Genomic DNA, 21,414 nt, shown 5'->3' with positions numbered 1-21,414 from the left:
AATTTGTCATGAATTCTGGAACGGTATAATTCAATTCGTAGAAAAAAATAAAACGTGCCTGATACAGCTGGTTGTTGTATTTGTTTACACTGGTGAAAATTTAATAATTAGTTGATTTTAGTGGGTACGAAGTAGCTGAATTGAACCTTAGATCCTTATCGATTGTACTCACTCCATCCACAAAAGTTACACCTATTTCACATTTAAGTTTTTCTAAATAAGTTGTTTTTATTCGTAGTCTTTATACATTCAAAACTTAAATAAAGAGATAAATTAAATGTTTAATTAGAACTAAGAAGTCATCTAAATGCTCATTGGTTGCATGCTTGTATTCACTCCTTGATTTTGTAACATCCAAGACGATTTAATTTCTCCTTGATCTTGATAACAAAAGTAATATGTATAACTTTTGTGGATGGAATACTAAAAGAATAAGTCAAAGAGAAAAAAAAACTTAATTTTTACAGTTGACTTTTTTTATTTTCAACAGTGTTTTTATTTTTATTAGCTTATAAGTTGCCAAGAACACATAAATAAAAGTTGTATACGTAAACTATTTTTTTCACTAGTAAGCTGTTATGGCATTTGGACAACATAAGACCCTTAGATTATTTTTAGCAGCGCATAGAGTGGCAGTTGATAGATACCCTATCCACAATATTTTGCTAGTGTTTGAAGATAAAAATTAAGTGTTTTACGTAAAATAAAGTGGTATTAACATATGATTAATTGGGTTTTTAATTATTGCAAACTTGGCAAATATATTTATCTAATATTTTAGAGCAACTTCCATATAAAAAGTTTTCGCATGAAACACATCGTTAAGCAGTTTGAAATGCATACCACGAATATCCAAATTTTCTTCCAACTTTTGTTGGAGAAAAGAACGGGGCCTTTGGTTCGATGCACTACATCCGATGTCCAGATTCGTAATATTATGATATATCTGATTCAACCAAAATTTTTATATTTTAAGATAAAGGGGTAATAACTATCTTGAAAACAAAAAAAAATGATATGCTTCTCCTGAACTTATTTAACACGTAATATAACTTTTTTTAGAACAAATTTATATAATCCGGTAAGTTTATGATAATACTTTTGAAGACAAATTTGGCACACTTTTTCTTCGAGAAAAAACTAATTTAAGAAATTATATGCGGTCAAAGATTTTATCGAATCATCATATCTTAAATGTCAGTATTACTTCCTCCATGACAGAATAGAATATAATGATTTTTAGTGTTGGACACATATATTAAGAAAGTAGGTGGAATTTTTTTTTTGAAAATTACACAGTACAACGCAGACACTCACAACGCACGCGCACTCACCCCTATGAGCATCTTCGAAGACTGGGCCGGCAAATTCTAGAATATAATGATTTTTAGTGTTGGACACATATATTAAGAAAGTAGGTGGAATTTTTTTTTTGAAAATTACACAGTACAACGCAGACACTCACAACGCACGCGCACTCACCCCTATGAGCATCTTCGAAGACTGGGCCGGCAAATTCTAGAGAGATTGACGAAGACACCACAGGCGCCTCGCTGTCGACGGGTACGTCGCCTACCACTAAAAGCATAACGCCGTTAAATCCTGGAAAATTTGCTCCCAATGGGAGTCGAACCCAAAACCTCATGTGCTAACGAGGCTCTCGTAACCACTAGGCTACAGGCCCTTTCACAGAAAGTAGGTGGAATTAAATGAGAGAATGTTGTGATTGATTGAGAAGTGGAGGTATGTGAGAAAATTGAATGATGGAAGGTTATAATTAGTTGAGAAGAGAATGTTGGTGAAGAAGTTGTATATTCTGGGACAAACCTGTAAGGTTGTTACTCCCTCCATCCACAAAAGTTACACATATTACTTTTTTCATCAAGGTCAAGGAGAAATTAAATCGTCTTGGATGGTACAAAATCAAGAAGTGAATGTAAGCATGCAACCAATGAGCATTTAGATGACTTCTTGGTTCTAATCAAACATTTAATTTATCTCTTTATTTAAGTCTTGAATACACAAAAACTACAAATAGGAACAACTTATTTAGAAAAACTCAAATGTGAAATATGTGTAACTTTTGTGGATGGAGGGAGTATTATATTTTGGGATGGAACGAGTACTAAATATTTCCAACCGAATGGATTAATTATCTTATATCTTCATCTGATCAAAACCAGGCCTCGGTACGTGCCCTTATTAGCCAAATTTTGCTTGGAATCGCACTCACATGTGGGAGAAAGTGTCCAAGGATTCTCACAGATGACTTGATGGTGAAGTGAACAGTGCTACCAACCAAAGCCATGGTGTTTTTTTTTAAAAAAAAAAGAAAAACAAAAAAACAAAACCATGGTGGTGCAGATGGCATGATCATCTTTTCCAATACTCCCCCAACACCCTTTCCTTTTCGAAAGGCTTTCGTTTAGTTTATTAGCGTGCTTATTTGTTGTTCAGTTCTGTCCTCTCCATCTTAGAATATGTTTATTTTTTTCTTTTATCGTTTATTTTAAAATAATTATTACATCGAAGATATGTAAAAGTATAAAATAAATATGTTGGCTGTAGTTTCTTTAAGTAAAGACCGGATTTACATGCTTGTGGCTGAGGGTTCAAGCGGCTATCCGTGAAAACCCACTTATAGACTAAACTAACCCACAAACTCGTTTATTTTGACATATAAGTTGGTTCCCAGGTGACGCACTAGCATCATTTTGTGGCTGTGACAACCCAAAACAAATCATGCGTGATGAAACCACACGCTAACCAGCCCCATTCTGGATTATCAACTGGATTTTTCGGGCCAAGCATTTATAAAATCTTTCTTATCAGTGTTGCCTGGATAGACTTTTCTAATATATTTGTCGGTTTTAAATTTATTATATTCCACATCTATATAAAACGCACTTGAGAAGGCAAAGACAGATCTAGGCTCTCCCTTTTAAAGCCTTTTTTTTTTTGGCCCTGCATCATGAAAATAAAGAACATATGACCAAAAATGAAAAAAAAAAGGTTCTAGTGTGAAACTTTCATACTTCTATTTATTGCGGTTGAAAAGCAAGTTAAATGATAAAAAGTGAAAAAGAAAACGCAAACTAGTTCAAAGTTTTAATCTGGGATTTATATTTAAAATCAGGGCAGCTCATCAGCCAATATTGCTATTTGCGACGGCTTGGATACCCGACACTGTACGGCACAAACTATAAATTGTGACAAAAATCGTGTAATTTGCTGTTATTCCATTCACATCAGGTCGCGTTCGAGAGCGACACGAAACATTACAAACGGATACCCACGTGCTGCACACGAGACACTGCGAGTTAGCAGCGTCTTAGCGAATAAATAAAGCAATGATGGGACTGTAACGTTCCGATTTTCGTTCGGGATTAAAAATCAATTAATAATGCATTTCAAGAAATTATATTAAAAGTTAAATCAATTTATTCAAGTGAATTAATGGGAGAATTAAAATTTTCCCTTAAAAATCATTGGCCGGGAATATTTTGCAATATTCTTTGTGCCCTAAAATACTCTCTGAAATTTCCCGTGAATTTTCGGAGCTCAAGAAATAATTTTAATAGCACAAATTTCATTTAAATCAATTAAAATAAAAAGAAAACAAATAAAATTTCCCCTCTTTGTCTTTGGGCCGCTTTCGGCCCAAGATCTTTTCCCCCTCCTTGGCCCGCTCGCCCCTCTCTCCTTCCCTTCTCCCTCTCGGGCCGACCCCTCCCTTCTCGGCCCGATCAATTTCCCCTCGCGCAAAGTCTAAATAACCCCCTGGCTCTCCTCCCTCACTCCCTCCCCGACAGGTGGGCCCGACGACCCCACCTGTCAGGTCCTTCCTCTACCTTCGGCCTCCAGAGCCGAAACCGCCATTGCCACCCACGTCGCCGCCGATTCCGACTCCTCCCGCTCGCGCCCTCGCGCCCAAACCGCATAAAATCGGTTCCCCTCCACCTCCTCCACCAAATCCCCCACTTTTCCCCAATTTTTGGCGCCAAATCGAGCCCCACTTCGCCCACGATGTCGCCCACGTCGCCGGCCGTTGCCGCTTCAAATTCGCCACGTCCGGCCACGATTTCTCCTCCCCGAGCCTATAAAAAGCACCCTCGTGCTCTCCTCTTCCGTTTCCCTCTCCTCCCCAAGCTCCTCGTTACCTCTCCCGTGTTTCCCGCGCGAGCCCGCGCTCCGCCGCTTTCCGACGAGCTCCGGCTGCACGCCGCCGTCGCCGTAGCCACCGCCGCGCTGCGCCGCTTACACCGCCGGCTTCACCATGCCTCGCCGCACACTGGCCACCGCTCCATTTGCACAAACCTCCGCCGAAACTCCCCTTCCACCATGCAGCCGAGTCGCCACCACCCTAAACCGCCTCCAGCCGCATGTCGTCGCCGCCTGAGCCGCTCCCGCGCCCTGCCACCACCGCAGCCGGCTTCGCCGCCGCGCGGGCAAGCCCGGCCACCGATCCGTTTATCCCCTCCACCACCAAAAAACCACCCCCACCGCTAACCTGAGGCCGACGCTGCATTTGCCGCCTCCGGCCGCCTCCTGCTGCCGTCCCAGACCACCTTAATATGCGTTGTCGCCTCCATCGGCTTCTCCGTCTGGTGCCGCCCCTTCGCCCTCGCCATTCACCGCCGGAGTCCTCTCCTTCCCGTCGAGGTCATCCCGGCCTCCGTCCGCCGTTTCCCGCCCGTGGAGTCACCGCGGGAGCGCCATCCCGCAGTCGTCCCGAGGAGCTCGCCGCCGCGCTCATCGCCCCTCGCCGCCCGGCGCACGGTGAGGCCTCCTTCCTCTCTTTTCCCTTCTGCCTCCCTTGTCCGGCGCCGCGTCGTGCTGCCATCGCCGGCGGCCGTCCGCGCGTGTGCCGCCGCCTTGTCGGGCTGGCCGGCGAGCCCGCCCCTTGCCGCTCTGTTCGCCGCCCGTGGACCACTCCCGTGGTCCGGGTCCACGGTGCCGCCAGGCCGCGGTGGACCGAGTCCACCGTGCGCCCGCCCCCTTGTGCCGCTGACGTGCGGGGCCTGCGTGTCGGCGCCGGCGCCCCTTGCTGACGTCAGCGAATGCCTTTTCCTTTGAGAAAATAATTGATAATTGCGCAATAAATCATTAATAATTATAGAAATCCATTTAAATGGCTCAAAACTTCTAAAATTCATATCTAATTCATTCGAACTCCGAATTGGGCCATTCAAATTGCAAAATTCATCTAAAATTGAGTTCTACATGTTTGTTTACTTTTTTATGTACTGTTTGCTTGGTTTTTATTAGGGTTTTTCCTCGTTTTGCGTGCCAGCGTGTAGAATCCGTCGTTTCGGAAGATCGCGGTTGCGAGGAAAAGAGTTCAGAAAATCCAAGTGAAGAAGCAAGGCAAGTCACACATTCCCCTTGAGCATGTTGTTCCCAATTTATAAATGTTTTACCGTTTGCAAATAAATATGCATGTTTTGCTAATTACATGGGATCAGGGTTTACCTATCTGCTCGCTTGTGCCATGTTTACTTGATATCTGTCCTTTGTCAACCATGGGTGATAAATCGCTTAGCTTGTGTTACTTTGATGACCTAGCTAGAACTATATGCTTAGCCATGCTTAATTACCACTAGCTCAGTCGATGGGATAATTACAGTATTAGACATTCTAGTATCTTGTTGAGCTGCGTGCTCGAGACATCTGGCCATGTTTCATAGTCGTAATTATCCAACTAAAATGCGACTGAATGGTGGGCTGTGGGTGCATGGTTTTGTGAGTCGCACCTATGGCAATTAAGGACCGGTTCACGAGAAACCCTGGAAGACTTACAGCGCTTGCCACAAGCGGGAGTGGGTAACTGCTTGATCTGAAGTATAGCTCGACCCTTTCCTAGGCATCGGTGGCGAGGGTGGGCGTGATGGAGTTGGGTCGGCCGGGGTGTCCGGTTGTCCAGCTGCCGGATTCACCGCGGCGCAAGAGGGGACCGCCCACTGCCTTTTGAGGGGTGGGGGTGAAACCTTAGCGTGGTGTGGATGGTTAGGGGAGGGTTATGCGAAGGGTCTTGTCACAATCACTCGACATGGTGACGTGTGCATCATGGGCACATGATGACGCGGTGACATGTCGGTGGGTTGTGTCTTGTGGGTACAGTTGTGCACCTCTGGCCAGAGTAAAACTATTCGAATAGCCATGCCCGCGGTTATGGGCGATCGACCAGATTCACCGTGATTAGTCTCACCCTTAATAAATCGACTCAATGCACTGTAGTACAGGTGGGTTGGTTGGGCCTGTTCAACGTGGTGTAGCGTTGATCAGTGGAGATCTAATTTTTCTTAATTATTCAACAGTTTTACTGTTTGCTAAATAAAATGTTTTACAACCGTCTTTATGCAAATAGCCACAAACCGTCCTTGTATCCCTTTGCACGTCTGCATCATTGGTGTGGCTTGCTGAGTACGGTGGTTGTACTCAGCCTTGCTATTATTCCCCCTTTTCAGAAGTGTAGTGCTTCTGAGCTGAAGACGAAGTTGGAAGACCAAGGCTCAGACCCCAGTTGAGTTTTGCCTGTGGAGTGGAGCTGAAGCCCCGCTAGGATCGCCTTTTTCCGCTGCTGTCGTTCTGTTTCGGTGTGAGGACTAAGTGCCTCTTCCGTAAGTATTTTACGCTTTATTTACGTTTGGAACTGTATATTACTTGTCGTTTTGTGTACCCTAGCTGGTCCTGGACAGGGATTTAATACGTAAAATAGTCTGGAAATTTGGGTTAAATTTCTGGGCGTGACAAGGACCCCCCAAATTGAAACGAAAATTCGCGATGACACGCATCCAATTCCAGACTCCAATACAAATCTTGATCGAACTCCTCTTTTGCAGGTGAAATATTTTACTCTGGTGACTAATACCAACAATTTTTCCACACACTAAACCAGTAAATCAATGGAAAGAATCAATTCATAAGCTTTGTGAAAGAAACATTTGATTCCATCATGGCTACCAAGTTAGAAACAAACAGTACAAGTGTTTAGCCCTGGGATCATCAAGGGATCACGAGGTGTACTCAAATGGCTGGGGTGGCAGGGGCTCCTCGTCGACGGCCATGGCGGCGGCGCCTGAGCCTTGCTGGCCAGCGGTGGCGGCTGCGGCGTTCGTCGCCTGAGTTGCCGGGGCGTCGGTGAGGACTAGTTCCTCCGTCTCGGTGGGCTTGAGGTCCCGTAGGAGGACAAATCCGGAGGGCGCCAGCTTCACAGGCTCGTACCTGCCGCCCTCCAGGAATTTTATGAACTTCTCCTGGGCCGGGACAACCCGGGCCGGGTTAGTCAGGATCTGGAAGGTCGGTTCGGGCTCAGGGGCTTTCTTCTCCGCCACACCATCGACCTGAATTCATGGATTGAGACCAGCATGAGTAATTTGGAGACTATAACATGTCATTGTGTAGCAAAGACATGAACAAGGTGGCAAAAAAGGAACAAGGTAGGTAGTTAGCACTGTAGCTCTTACCTGCATTGAAGTAGAAGCATCTTCACTTGGTGGTGCTTCTGCTTTCTCCTGAGCTTTGCTTTCGGCTTCCTTCTTTGCCCTAGATTTTGCCTTGGCATATGTTGATAGGATGGCCGTAGGCAGCTTAACTGAAGCAGTCGTGGTTTGTTGGGTTGTCGGCTTTGGGTAATCAAAGAGCGATGGTTTAGTGTTTGACAGGAACTCAAACTTCGGCACTTTCAAGTCAGAGTTGAGGCCAATAAAAGCCGTCGGAGAGAAGGCCAGGCTGATGAAATATGTCAGCGGGTACCAATACCAGAACTGGGTGAAGACGGCAAGGCCAACAACAGCAGTCAGCTTGTCATGCTTTGACCTGGACTGAAGCCTGATGGTAACGTTCCTACCACCAGCATCAAGGATACCAGTAGCCATTATGGCACCCATTTTGCTCATGGTGTCCTCATGCTTGTCGAGAATGATCTTTTCCAACTGACGCCTGAATGTTCCAACACGAGAGTCATATGATTCATTAGTTTGGATCATGACCATTGCCATTGCAATGAGAGCACCTTGCCGCACGAAGTCAACAACATCAGATGTAAGAGGCTCCAACAAGGAGATGGCATCACTTAATCCTGTTCCTGCACAGGATATTCCAACAGCTAAAGCGGCACCATAACGGACATGCGGATTATATGATTCAGAGAGCAGAGACACAATTCTTGGAGTCTGCATTGAAAATAATTCTAGGCAAGTCAGGCTCAAATTAAGTGACTCAAATCAAACAAGAATCTTGACAATAAAAAGAATCAATAAGGTAAAGCTAACCTGCTCAGGCTCATTGTACAGGACAAAACCAAGAGCCAATACTGCAGTCCTCCGGACATCGTCGCTCACATCTGACACCGCAAAATGAAGAAGCTGGTGGATAGCTTTGTTATTTGCAGTTCCCCTGTACGCTAGAGCCAATGCGTACATACCACCATAACGGAGTATGGGATCTTGATCTCTAGTCATTTGTTCAATCAAGGTGTCAGCTTCCTCTTCCCTGCCATAAACTGTCAATGCAATTCCAAGTGACAAGCCCCTGGAGAAAAGAGGAGTCAGTGTATCAGAACATGAACATATTTACCGTCTTGAGAAACAAATTCCTAGTACTAGATTACAGTGGGAACTTGCTTGCCAAGAGTTTAAAAAATAGTTACCGAATAATTTTCTCATGCTGTGTATCATGTGCATAGGCAAGCATCTCTCCAGCCTTCTCACTGGCTGTTCCAGCCATAAGCAAGCCCATGCCAATGCCAGCAGCCTCACCAGCCACAGCACTGTCAGTGTAAAGAATATTCTTTACATCCTCAAATATTTCCTCGTCGGCTGTGCCTAAAGCTGCAAGTCCAAGTCCCAGACAAGCACCATGCTGAACGACCTGTACAATAATATTTGAAAGTTTAGAATATTTTTTCATGACAGTGATAGGGACTGTCTAAACAAAATAAGAGACCATGACCCTGAAAAAATACCTCAGAACTAGTGTTGCGAAGGCTCTCACGAAGAAATTGTTTGATTCCTTCACCATGGTTTGCATGGATCAGACCCAGAGCATAAAGGGCACCACCTTCAGAATATGGACTACCACCACTTGCAGCACCACTCTGAGGAAGGTATGGGGCCATTAAAGCTCTGCCTTGTGTGAGATGGCCTCTATGAATGACACCTAATCCAGCAGTTGCACTGAACTTAGCCCAGTTGGTTGCCCTACTTAGCCATTCCTGTAACAGATGGTTATATGCAAATGAAGATCAGAAAGGGAGAAAAATGCATGAGCATAGAACTGCATTAACAAATAGGTAAACTATGAAATGTACCAAGTTTTCTCTTAGGAAGGTATCAACTGTTGTTCCTGCATGCATGATTGCATTGGAACATATAGTTGCACTATGACAAACACTATTCCTCATTTCCAGAGCTTGTTTTATAGTCTTCAAAATCAGAAGATCAGACCTGTCAAATCAATTACCAAAATCAACATAAGATTCAAAACTTAAATGCATGACCAGCTGCAATAATTTTGTCAGATATTATCACATTACTTCCTCCGTGCCAAAGTGTAAAGCATTTTTGAGGTTGGCACGGATATTAAGAAAGTAGGTGGGAATGATGGAGAAAATGTGTGATTGGTTGAGAGGAGGTAGTTGGAGAAATAACTTTATTTTGAGACAAGGTACTATTCTAGAAATGGCTATATTTTGGGACAGAGGTAGTACCTATTATGACTGTATAAAAACTGCAATGTCAACTGAATAGACGTCTCCCCTGACAGTATCCCCTTAATTTTGGTCAGCCTATCAGCGTGCGCTACTTCATTTGGATCTACAGTGTGCGCATTTCCATTTGGTGTGATAGCATCATCCGTCATTTGGGCATCTCCAGATGGTTCTGTAGCAGCAGTTTGATCGCTAGGTAAAGTCTGGGCAGAAGTCTGCAAACTCAGCGTGTCAAGGTGATTTTTCACATTCAGGAGGAAGGCCTGGTTTTCATTTTCAACAAGATCAAAAGCAATTTGGAATGCAAGGAGAGCATCATCCTGTAGAGCAAAAGCACATGTTAGGACAAATAAACACACTAAGCAGCAGTTAAACAACTAAAAAAAAACACAAGATATTTCCAGCATACCTTGCTTCCAGAAAGCAGCTTGCCCAAGATGTTTCCAACAGTTTCAGGCTCACCCAAGAACATAAGACACTGGCAAATGCTTAAGTAATCCGGATTTGGCAGTGTCTGGTATATTTTTACAAGACATCGGAGAATCTGAATAGATCAAACATAAGTTCTTGGTCATTTTATGGCATTCCAAAATTTATGAAGAATGCTGTATATACCAATAAGAAATCTAAGAGACAGACTTTACAATTGAAATCTGCCATGATGTAATCTTACCTCACAGCGATATTCACGGTGACTAACATATTGATGAGATAGAATGATGGAATAAGAAAGAGATCCATTAAGATTATCGGATCGAGATATCGCTTCCTCTAGCTTATCAAGTCTCTTGCATTCAAGAGACATACCCATGGCCTGTTGATATTTTCCATCAAGTATACACCTGAAACAGTTTCCGCATCAATGAGATGAGAACTGCATTTAATTACAGATGAGCTACTAGAAGATATAAGAGGATTCTATCATACTTATCCAGCATTCTCTCTACAATTGCCTCCAATCTTGGGTCCATTTTTTCATCCCCTTCACCTGCTGCTTTCAAGGACTTCGATCGGATGCTGGCATATTCATCTAAAGCTTTTGCTGAAGAAAGGAACAAACAAATTTTAAAACTATGTCAATATTGTTTCTTTGGAACATGAAAATAAGAAGATTGCAATGAATTTAGTCAATTCCTCACCTAAAAGTGTTTGAGCATAGTCTGAACCCTCGGAGGGATCAAATAGTGGTCCAGCACCGAGTGCGTAAGACAGAGAATCATCTAATTCACCAAGGTAGTAAAACACCTTGGAAACAACCAATGCTGCCAACTGCCTCTGGTCGAATTCCTCATCTTCATATAAGCTCTCACTGTAACAAGTATATAACATTATAAAATAAGTAACCAGAAACACTTCATGCTTAATAGAGAAGTCCTTGAAAATATTAAGTTCTACCAAGTTATTAAGTGACAATGAATAAAGAACATAATTTCCAGAAACTATAATACCAAATTGCAACTGCCAAAACATTTAATGGACATGCCTCTTCCAATGTATCTAGCTCCCATTAAATCCCATGAACAAATCATAAACAAGAAACGAGACGACACATGTCTTAGCTCAATGTTTTTACTTGACAGGACAAGCGCTAAAGATCAAACAAAATGTTCCTGCGTATAGTCTTGCAATTCAGACACTTCAAAGTCAAGGATTATGCATATTCCTCAAACCAACCATAATAAACAGAAAAAAAGAAGTCTCAACCTAGGCTCCACCTGCTCGTTTTCAGATTAAAATTATGCTTCATTAGAACCCTTCAAACAAAAGCCTTGGCAATCCGAGCCTAAACGCAAATTATTTTTAAAAAATTAATATTTTTTCTCGACCACAGCAACTCCTCGAAGAATAATACATGAATGAACCACAACAGTTAGGGAAGTTTGAGTTATCTATAATCCATACACAAAGCCTAGGTTTTCTAGTACCAGTGAAACTAACCGCCCATTATAATCCCCTCCCGAAATCTCCAGCCTAACAGATCAAACCAACCTAGGGTTCATCCAAAAAAATCGCCAGATCGAATCTAACCAGGCCAAACGACACTAATCGCATGAATCCTCCCTCCACACGGCACCTTCCTAGCCGAACCCCACCTCTCATCCAAATCATCATCATCACATACATAGAGCACCAAACCCCAACCCCCCACTCCACGAATCGAACCGAATCGCGCGAAACGCCGCATCGGGCGCAGCGGGCCGGCGGGGAGGGAAAACTACAGCTGAAGGTGGGTGGGGGTGGAGCAACTCACATGGCGGGGACGCTGGTGGAGATCTCGGGCCAGAAGACGTGGACGAGGGAGTTGAGGTTGGCGAGCGCGTGCAGCTTGAGCTCCGCCGCCGGCTCCTGCAGCATCGCCAGCAGCCCGCTCGCCGAGCTCACCATCACCGCCGCCGCCGCCATCTCCCGCCTCCGCCGCCGCTGGATTCGACGATTTGGATGCTCGTCTCGTCGGCGCTGCTTCGGCTTTTTTTGCCTTTTGCTTGGAGGAGGGGAAGAAGAAGAGCTCTCGCCTTCGATGGGAGGGGCGGAGATGTAAATATAGCAGGTTTTGGAGGGGCTCAATGGTGAAATCCGAGTAGGGCGTATTTCTCCGATTTTTTTTTGGATCGGGAAAACCAATGATTGAATTGGCACCCGGATACGTATACGGATACGATGCACTCCGTATTTGGTGGAGTACTGTTCGTACTCAGGCCTCGGCCCATTGTCCAGAGCAAAACCAAAGGCCCAATGCCCTACCGTTTTCACCCGTGCATTTAGGCGCAGAATAAGTTCACTTTGACTCCCTCAAAAGTGACCCGAATCTAATTCATGGCCCTGAACCCCAAAACCAGATATCTTAACCCCCTAAACTGTTAAAACCGGTGCAATTTGACTCCCTCAACGGTTTTGGAGGACGATTTTGCTGCTGTGGCGCCTAAGTGGCGACATTGACCGAGTATTCGTTTCACGTGGTGTTGACGTGGCATTAGAATTAAAAAATATGCGTGGGACCCATTAGTCATTCACACAAAGAAATGTGGGCCCACTGACATGCGGGCCCACATGTCAGTCCTCCGTGTCTCCTTCCTTCCTCCTCCTTCTCTCCCTTCTCTCTCTCCCCTTCCAAGCCGGACATGCGCAAGGGCGTGGCGGCTCACCAGGATCCTTGCCGCCGCGACCACATCGTTCTGCCGGCGCCGCCCTGATGTCGCCCACCCTGCTCCTCGCAGTGAGCCGCGCCGACCACCTCCTCCCCCGCTCGCTACTTGATGCCGACGTCGGCCTGCTCCTGCCCGCCGCCATCCCCATTGACGCATCAGTCGGGACCAAATGCGTGAGACAGGAGACAAAGAAAGGCAGTGGCGCAGTGCCCTGATGGTTCGGAGAACTCAATGGTATCGTGAGCTACCGCTACTGCCTTTGGCTGAGAAGAGGATGAGGAATCAGCAATCATAGACGATGCCTCCAGCAGATTTTGTGCAGATGTTGCTTGCCCCTTCTCTACACACCTGAAGTGGAAGAAGCAAGCTCAATGAGTAGAAGAACAATTTATATGAGGAGATGCACAATCCATATTACCACCGTGAGGTGTAAGTTAGCTCACGAATGTGATTAAGCGTTACATGATATAGCGGTATAATTTGCAAAAGAGATGGATATCACAGCCGAACAAGTAACATACAGATTAACAAACAAGTAAAACTAGTACAGGCCAAAAATTTATCTGTAACTTGCAACATGAATCCAACTGAAATACATAGGGAACTATACTTGAGGCTTCTGTTCCCAACCACCCAAAAATCATAGATAGCCCCATCGACAATCACTTGGAACATAGCGAGCGTAGCATGGAGATGGCGGAGAGTAAGAAGCGCGGGATTAGGGATTGGATTGGTGACTCCCAGCGGAAGCGGAACCGCAAGCCAGGCCGACTGTTCTTCCTCCTCCCGCTCTCCTCCCGCCCTCCGCGGCTTCGCCTTCGCGGCCGTGAAACCGACGGAGGCTTCGGGATGCGGCCGCGGCGGCGAGAAATGAACTCCGGCGAGGGGAAAAACTCGAAGCACTTATCGGTCAGATCCCCGCAATGCGCGCAAGGTTGTTGCGGTTCGCCAGGATCCCCCCGCCACAACCACATCGCTCTGCCGGCACCACCCTGATGTCGCCCACCCTGCTCCTCGCGGTGAGCCGCGCCACCCACCTCCTTCCCCACTCGCTGCTTGATGCCGCCGCTTCCTCTACCACCGCCGCCACCGGCCGAAGAGAAAGAAGAAGGGGAAAGAGAGAGAGAGAAGGGAGACATGGAGGAAGAAGGAATGAGACAGGGAGGACTAACATGTGAGCCCCACATGGCAGTGGGCCCACATTTCTTTTTGTGTGAATGACTAATGGATCCCACGCATAATTTTTAATTCTAATGCCACGTAAGTGCCACGTCAACGCCACATGGAACGAAGACTCGGTCAATATCGCCACGTAGGCGCCACGTCAGCAAAACCGTTGAGGGAGTCAAATTGCACCGGTTTTAACAGTTTAGGGGTCAAGATATCTGGTTTTGCAGTTCAGGGTCATGAATTAGATTTGGGTCACTTTTAAGGGAGTCAAAGTGAACTTATTCCTTTAGGCGCTCTTTGTTTAGACTTATAAGCCAATTTATAAGTCGAAAAGTCTAAAGCCAACGTGGAGGATTACTAGGACGGGATTCAGGGCTATCACCACCTGCCGCCTACATTTGACAAATCTATGGGATACACAACAAACAAATGTAGTCTCTAACCTAGGCACCACGTCTAAGTTATTAATTATTACTCTAATACTTGCGCAGGAACTTCCTTCTTTATTCAGAGTCCTAGTCCTATAGCACTTAGTACGAAATACTAAATAATGAACCCACAAAGATGGAAATCTATCTTACTCAGACTAAGTAATTAAATAATGGATATCATGTTTTATTTCATTATATGCAGGTATTGACGGTCAAATATTATGATTTAAGGACCGTCAAGAGTACTCCGTTTTCAGCCCCGGTTGGACGACCATAACAGGTTGTTGTAAAGAACTCGGCAACCCGGAGTGGTCTTTCGAAGTACCAGGAGGACACTATTAGGGGGTATTGGCCACACGATTGTATACTAGTATATGTAAATTAGGAATTGAGTGCATACTAGAAGTATATGAATTAATTGCTTTCTATTTCTTCTCCCACTTAGTTATAAAATTAATTATCATGAATGATTTGAATGGGAAAAACGATAACCTATCATGATAATTAGAGGAAAGGGCAGAGCCAATTTCATTTGTCATGATAATGGCATTTTAATTAAAAATCCTCATTTCGTTATTTGTGCGTGCAACATGCGTGGGAGGCGCGCACGGAGTCCAGGCATGAGATGGCAACGTGTGGTTCATCGGACGACCAGAAAATTTGGCTGAGATAATTTTTTTTTCAGCCGGCTGTTATCTAGTCCCTTGTTGATAAATTTACCTTCGGAAATTTAACAAATATAATTATAATACAATCATAATATAATTATTTTATAACTTGCACGTAACTACAACTTGTTGTAACTTTTCAAAAATCTCAATGCAACATGCTATTTTCATAAAAAGAGATCATGGGACTCCAGGTAAAAAAAAAAGTCATAGGACCGAATCCTCTCTCATGTACATGTGCTGTGATTTTTTTTCTTCCTCACTTGTAAAAATTTTAAAACAAATCTAACTACTGTGATTGGTACGCGGGGAGCACGTCCGATAATATTTGAATGCAGGATGCGAGGCGATAAACAAGATAAACAAAAACAACTATTTTTCGTGTTTAAATTAAATTAAACAAGAGATAAATACATGATGATTAAGAGGATAAGCTAAGGATGTTGGAGCCATTCAGAACACGGGCACCACCAAGTGTATGAACACGGCGAGGATGGCAGCCATGACGCCGGCGACCCTAACTGTTGCCGCCATGGCGACGCCGTTGGCGGTGGGCGCAATCTCGATGATGAAGCGGCATGACCCGGCAGAGGGGTCGACAGTGGTGGTGGTGGCGATGCCCTTGAAGTCGCAGGCACGGTCGTCCTGGTCGTTCACCTGGTAGTAGCTGTTGAACGCGTACGACACGTTCCCCTTGGCGTCGAGGCCGCCGCACGACGTCTTGTACCCGAGGCTTGTGCAGTCGGCGAGCCCGCACGCGTAGCTCACGCCGTCGCCGACCTTCTGGTCGACGAGGCTCGCCGACGGCTTCATCACGCACCACCGCCGCTGCAGGTAGGTCACACCCTTCGCCGGCATCAGCGTGCTGCCATTGCCATTGCCGTTGCCGCCGCCGCGAAGGCTGAGAGGGTACTTGGGCTGGCCGTCGTAGTAGAAGACGCCCCAGTGGCGCTCGAAGTTGCCCGGCTCGATGCTCTTCTGGTCCTCGTCGATGAGGCTGAAGAGGTAGGCGTCGACGGGGCCAGGCCGGAGTGGCGTGCCCTGGCCGGAGGCGATGTGGGTGAGGAACCCCTGGTTGAACTGTCGTGCGTACTGCGGGTTCGCGTTGGCGTCGCCGTCGGTCGGCCACCCGACCTCGCCGACGATGATGGACACGTTCGGGTACCCGTTCCGCCGCAGCGCCGCCACCAGCGTGTCGTGGTTGGCGTCGAACGTGTTCTGGTACGTCACGCCACCATCCACCACCGGCGCCGACGAGCCCTGAATCAAAGTAGGGATGAAAACGGTTCAGAAATGGTCGGAAACGGTACCATTTTTCTATTAGTTCTTAAAAGAACTATATCAAATTTCTATTAGTTTTTTCTTGAAAATGATAAGAATAATTACTATATTTATGAATTTAACTATTTAGTGTATCAACGTCAAATCGATACTGAAAAAACTATATTTTAAGAATGCTAACGTTAGTACGATCGAAAAATTTTCATACTATTTTCACCCCTACCTGAAAGAAGGCGTAGTCGAGCGGGAAGTTGGGGTCCTTGTAGAGGCTGATGAACGGGTACACGTTGGCGACGAACGGCGCGCCGGTGTCGGCGAGGAACTGGACGATGGTGAGCATCAGGCCGTGGATGTCGGCGCGGAAGTCGCCGTCGGAGGGCTTCCCCGTCGGCGACTGGTACACGTCGGCGTTGAGCGGCACCGTCACCTTCACCTTGTCGGCGAGCCCGGCCTTCTTCAGCGCTGCCTGCACGCTCTGCATCGCCGGGAACGTCGTGTTCAGGTACGTCCCGTTGAACGTCTCCAGGAACGGCTCGTTCCCGACGGCTACGTACCTGCCAACCACAATCCGTCAGGAAAATTAAAAAAAAAGCATCATTTTTTCATCGAGTAAATTCTCTCTATATATGGCCCTATTCTTTTCTCCAACAAAACTTAGATTAAATTTTGGATACTCGTGAAACGCTTTTCAAACTGCTAAACGGTGCGTTTTGTGCAAAAACTACATGAAAGTTGTTCTAAAATATCATATTAATCCATTTTTCAAATTTGTAATAATTAAAACTCAATTAATCACACGTTATTACAACCTCGTTTTGCGTGAAACACTTAATCTTTATTTTCATCTTCATCTTTAGGACATCCAAACACTACCGTAAGTACTTAAAATTCTACTCTTACGAACAAGATCTCAAGCGTTGAATTTAATTAGCTGGTAGCTATAAAAGTTCAATTTTTTTAAAGATTCTAGTAAAGCTTTTTACTAGTATCGTATTCATTTTCATCAAACAAAAAAAACATTATTACAGCAGAATATTTTCAGAGAATTTTTTTTGAAGGTAATTGATAGAAATCCGGTTTCTATATCTATTCATGGATATACACAGTTAAATTTTCAGAGAACTAAAAGAGATTTTAAGATGAAGAGGTGGAAGATTATTTGAGGCAAGGATCACTTCAGCACGGTTAGACATCTGCATCAGACAGGGAAGCATGACCATGCTGCGAAGAACTGAAAATCTCCATATACCATATGAATGCCTCTGTGCCAGGCATTTTCCACTGAAATTCATGACGCTAGAACGAGAAAAATTGTGGCATGGTCCCAAGTTCTTGTGACCATCACAATTAATTATAGCCCCACAATAATTTTGTTAAATCTTCAAACAAATTGGCTCTAGTAATAAAGTTGAATGATTGAAACATATCAGGTTTTAATAACCTATGAAATTCTTTTGTTGGAATTGGTCAGAATTTAGAGGCTTCTAGGTTCCAAGCAACCCAAAATTTCAGGGCTATAAAATATATTTTTTTAAAGATAAGGTGAAAAGAGATTACTTTCAGTAATAAGAAACAGTGTGGATGAAATTTCAAGACAAGATTAATGCAGATGTGGCTACTGGCAGCAGCTGCATGATCTTTCTGGATGGCTGGACAAGATGGTCTAGAAAGGCACAAGAGAGATTGTGATTTGTGAGAGACTATTCCTAAACCAAAACGTGTCAAAACCTCTCAAAATAGTTGCTGTGTCCTTCGGTTTCTTGAGCTTTAGCCTTTTTCCCCTGAATCTGATTTCATCACTGCCCATACATGTCCCAATCACAGAAGTGGCAAATCATGAACACCAGAGATAATGGTTTTCTCAAAGCTATGTGTGATGTGTGTGTGCAGTAGCACTGAGCAAAAGAGAAAGAGCAAAAAGGAAAAAAAAAACAAAAAAAGGCATGCATCCCTGACTTTGATTTTGATATGCCATGCAGGATTATTGCAATTGAACTGTTGGAACAACAGAAAGAATTTTCAGTTGCTTGTGGCTATGGTCTTGCCAATAAAGAGAAGGGAACCTTAACTTTTTGTGACTGCTAGATGTCCTGTGAAGCTTCTACACCAGTGATGTCAAAGAAGACATGCTCATTTTGGTTTTGGTTTCAGGAACTCTACAGTGTGACAGTAACACTTTGCTAGTTGCTATTGCAGGCTTGCAGTGTCTTGAGAGTGAAGTAAAGTACTAATGCCTTAGCCTAAATGTGATGTTAAAGTTTTTATTTGTAGTGTTCAGTTTCTCAAATTAGTTAACCTTTGTTTTTTTAACTTCTACAACAAACACCAAGATTCCACCAAAAATATGTTTGCACCACAATATATATGATACTCTTAGAAAATATGTTGTCTAAAAAAATGATAATCTCTCCTTCCAAAAAAATACAAAGATTTATGTAGTTCTACTTGGGTATTAAAAAAATAGGTTAAACTAAATAAAAGTTCGTTATGATTGGTTAAAATGAGAAAATATGTATGGTGTTATTGGTTCAGATAAGTGAGTTTATAGGGAAATTGTTATATTTCGAGATAGATTTTGAACGCTATAGGTTGCTATATTTTCGGATACAAACTAGGCCGAGTTATTTCCCCCACTTTCCCAACTCACATCGCACGTTTTTCAAGCTGCTAAATGGTCCGTTTTTTTGCAAAAATTTTCTATACAAAAGTTGCTTAAAAATTAAATTAATCTATTTTTTAAAAAAAATATTAATACTTAATTAATCACACGCTAATGAACTGCTCCGTTTTTCGTGAGGAGGAGTTGGGTTCCCAACCCGAAGGAACACAGCCTAAGAGCCTATCTTTACTGTTCGTAGAAGCCATCTGGAGCGTCCGTTTCCAATCCAACGGCCAAGCGTTTCATCGAAACACCTTGCAATTGGCATCACGAAAACGAGATATATATATATATATATTTTTTTGGCGAGCTGGGGTACTGATCGAGTGTCTGACCTGATGTCGACGCCGTTGTTGACGTGGTTGGAGACGTTCGTGGCGACCCAGTCGTCGGCGGCCTTGGCGCCGGCGGCGAGGTCGGCGAGCATGTCGTTGGGGATGCCGACCATCACCTGTATGCCCGACCCCTTGAGCGCCGCCAGGATGCCGTCCTCGGCGTCGAACAGCTTCACCCTGTCGAACCCGTTGTCCTTGAGCAGCTGCACCACCGTGCTCGCCGGCAGCGGGTGGCTCAGCTGCGTGCCCCAGTTCACGCCGATCCCCTCCGACCACCGCGCCATGCACGCCGCCGCCACCACCACCACCAGCACCAGCCTGCCGCCGGCGAGCGGCGCCGGCGCCATTTTGCTTCTGCAGAGTGTAGTTCTGATCAAGAAATGAGGTGTTTCTTGGGATACTTTTGGGGATTTTGTGGATTGTGTGTGGTGTTAATCTTGGATCAGGAATCGGTCAGAAAAGGCTGGGAGAGTGGGTATGTTTGATTCTTGGAGATGATCATCAACAGCCTCAAACCTTGTGACACACCAAAAGGTTAGAGGAAAGATTGATCGATCAAGAAAGAACTTATATATATGTGGAATCTGATTTGTTCTTGGTACACAGCCAAGTGCCAAGTGTACCAAGAACAGCTGAAATGGAACAAGAGAAGTGAGGAAAATACACAGCAATCAGCAGGCAAATTCAGAGACCTCAAACTAACTGAAATTCAGAGAAAATTTCCTTGTGCCAAAAAAAAACAGGAATCAAACACCAGCAATCAGGAAACAAAAAGGGAGCTCAGAAATGAGACCACAAAATGGTGGCCGATCTCTTCTTTGAGGAAGCTTGTGGGGGGTAGCAGAAGAAGCTGTCTGCACTGATCACAGCCTCACAGGAACAAGAGCATGACATGACAGGGACAGGAGGAGGAGGAGGCATTAATAGGTCACCACAAGTGGAGGTTGTGCTGCAAGCAAGAATCCTCAAAAAAGGGGGAAACCAGGTGACTACTAGTATTAAAAATTGCAGAGATGAACAGCAGGGGTGTACTTACATGCCCTAGGTTGAGATCAGGTGAGTGCCAGGTTAGTAGGTAGTAGTAACCTACAGGAAGATCACAGCAATAAGTAATGGACAGTTGACTCATCACCAGCATTTCCAGGAGGAGAGGCTTGCCAGGTGTAGGAGAAACAAAACAAAAAAAAAAGGCTATGGAAGTATGGATAGCTTAAGAGCAAGGCTAATAATACAACCGACCTGTTGGTAAGGTTATTAGTAGCCTTCTCTTAGAGCACCCGCAATGGTAAAGTAAGGTGCTATCTATAAAACATGTACATCTCAGCAATAGACTCGATTAATAGTAAACCACCTTAATAGTATGTCTACATTGGTATCTATAGCTCTCTCATGCATTGCCTCGTTTTTCTCTATAGACTATCTCTAAGTTAGTAGATAGCTTTGCTCTCTCTCTTCATTTAATACATTCCAAGTAGGAAAATATGCTGACATGGATCTCTTGTAGAGAGCCTATAGATAACCATTGTGGGTGCCCTTAGGCTACCCATATAATAGTTAGCTCTTTACAATTAATACATGGTCCACTTGTCTCTCTCACAGAGCTTCTTGGTTCTTGTGTCCAAGCCGACTGTAAGTTTACAGCCGGCTTCTCCTCTCTCTCCTTTCTTCTCTCCTCCACCTCAGTATTTAGCCGGCTTATAGCCTACTATTATACTTGCTCTAAGAGGAGATGAAGTTGTATCCACAGTGGAGCAACGTGTGGCAGAGCCGCAGAGATCACACAATCATACAAAGGAGTTTGGCATGATATCTCTACTATGGTAAAAGCTCAGTCGCCTCCTTCCATCTCCTCCTCCCATCGCGTGATGATCCAATGCTTTATCTTCAATCACCCTCTAGCTCATCCCTAATTGTAATGTGGGTCTGTTACTAGTATAAAACTATATATATGAAAAGGAAAAAGAAAGGATGAAGCCTTAGGCTGTGTTTGCAAGAGCAAGTTCCCAACACTCCCC

General features: G+C 44.5%; 2 protein-coding genes across 3 annotated transcripts; both read right to left on the bottom strand.

The window, feature by feature from the left end:
- Positions 1-6,819: 6,819 nt before the first annotated feature.
- LOC4344971 (26S proteasome non-ATPase regulatory subunit 1 homolog A) lies at positions 6,820-12,220 on the bottom strand. Its single transcript, XM_015794885.3, has 12 exons — positions 11,961-12,220; positions 10,849-11,018; positions 10,637-10,751; positions 10,383-10,551; positions 10,119-10,253; positions 9,710-10,029; positions 9,311-9,446; positions 8,966-9,214; positions 8,651-8,871; positions 8,274-8,532; positions 7,467-8,174; positions 6,820-7,343 (listed from the first exon to the last, which is right to left on the bottom strand). Exons 1-12 carry the CDS (start codon positions 12,110-12,112, stop codon positions 7,014-7,016), a joined length of 2,964 nt encoding a protein of 987 aa, XP_015650371.1. The 5' UTR covers positions 12,113-12,220; the 3' UTR covers positions 6,820-7,013.
- Positions 12,221-15,483: 3,263 nt separating this feature from the next.
- LOC4344970 (glucan endo-1,3-beta-glucosidase 6) lies at positions 15,484-20,578 on the bottom strand. 2 transcript variants are annotated; one of them, XM_015793155.3, is made up of 4 exons: positions 20,436-20,578; positions 19,400-20,348; positions 16,629-16,959; positions 15,484-16,384 (listed from the first exon to the last, which is right to left on the bottom strand). In XM_015793155.3, the coding sequence occupies exons 2-4, from the start codon at positions 19,744-19,746 to the stop codon at positions 15,578-15,580; spliced, it is 1,485 nt and encodes a 494-aa protein (XP_015648641.1). In that variant the 5' UTR covers positions 19,747-20,348; positions 20,436-20,578; the 3' UTR covers positions 15,484-15,577. The 2 variants fall into 2 exon arrangements, with proteins under 2 accessions (XP_015648641.1, XP_066159684.1); XM_066303587.1 differs by having other exon boundaries at positions 19,400-19,753; positions 20,436-20,453.
- Positions 20,579-21,414: the final 836 nt, after the last annotated feature.

Source organism: Oryza sativa, chromosome 8 (assembly GCF_034140825.1).
Source record: "Oryza sativa Japonica Group chromosome 8, ASM3414082v1".
Classification (NCBI taxonomy): Eukaryota; Viridiplantae; Streptophyta; class Magnoliopsida; order Poales; family Poaceae; genus Oryza; species Oryza sativa.
Note: the sequence above shows the minus strand (reverse complement) of the source record. Positions and strands in the feature narration are given on the sequence as shown.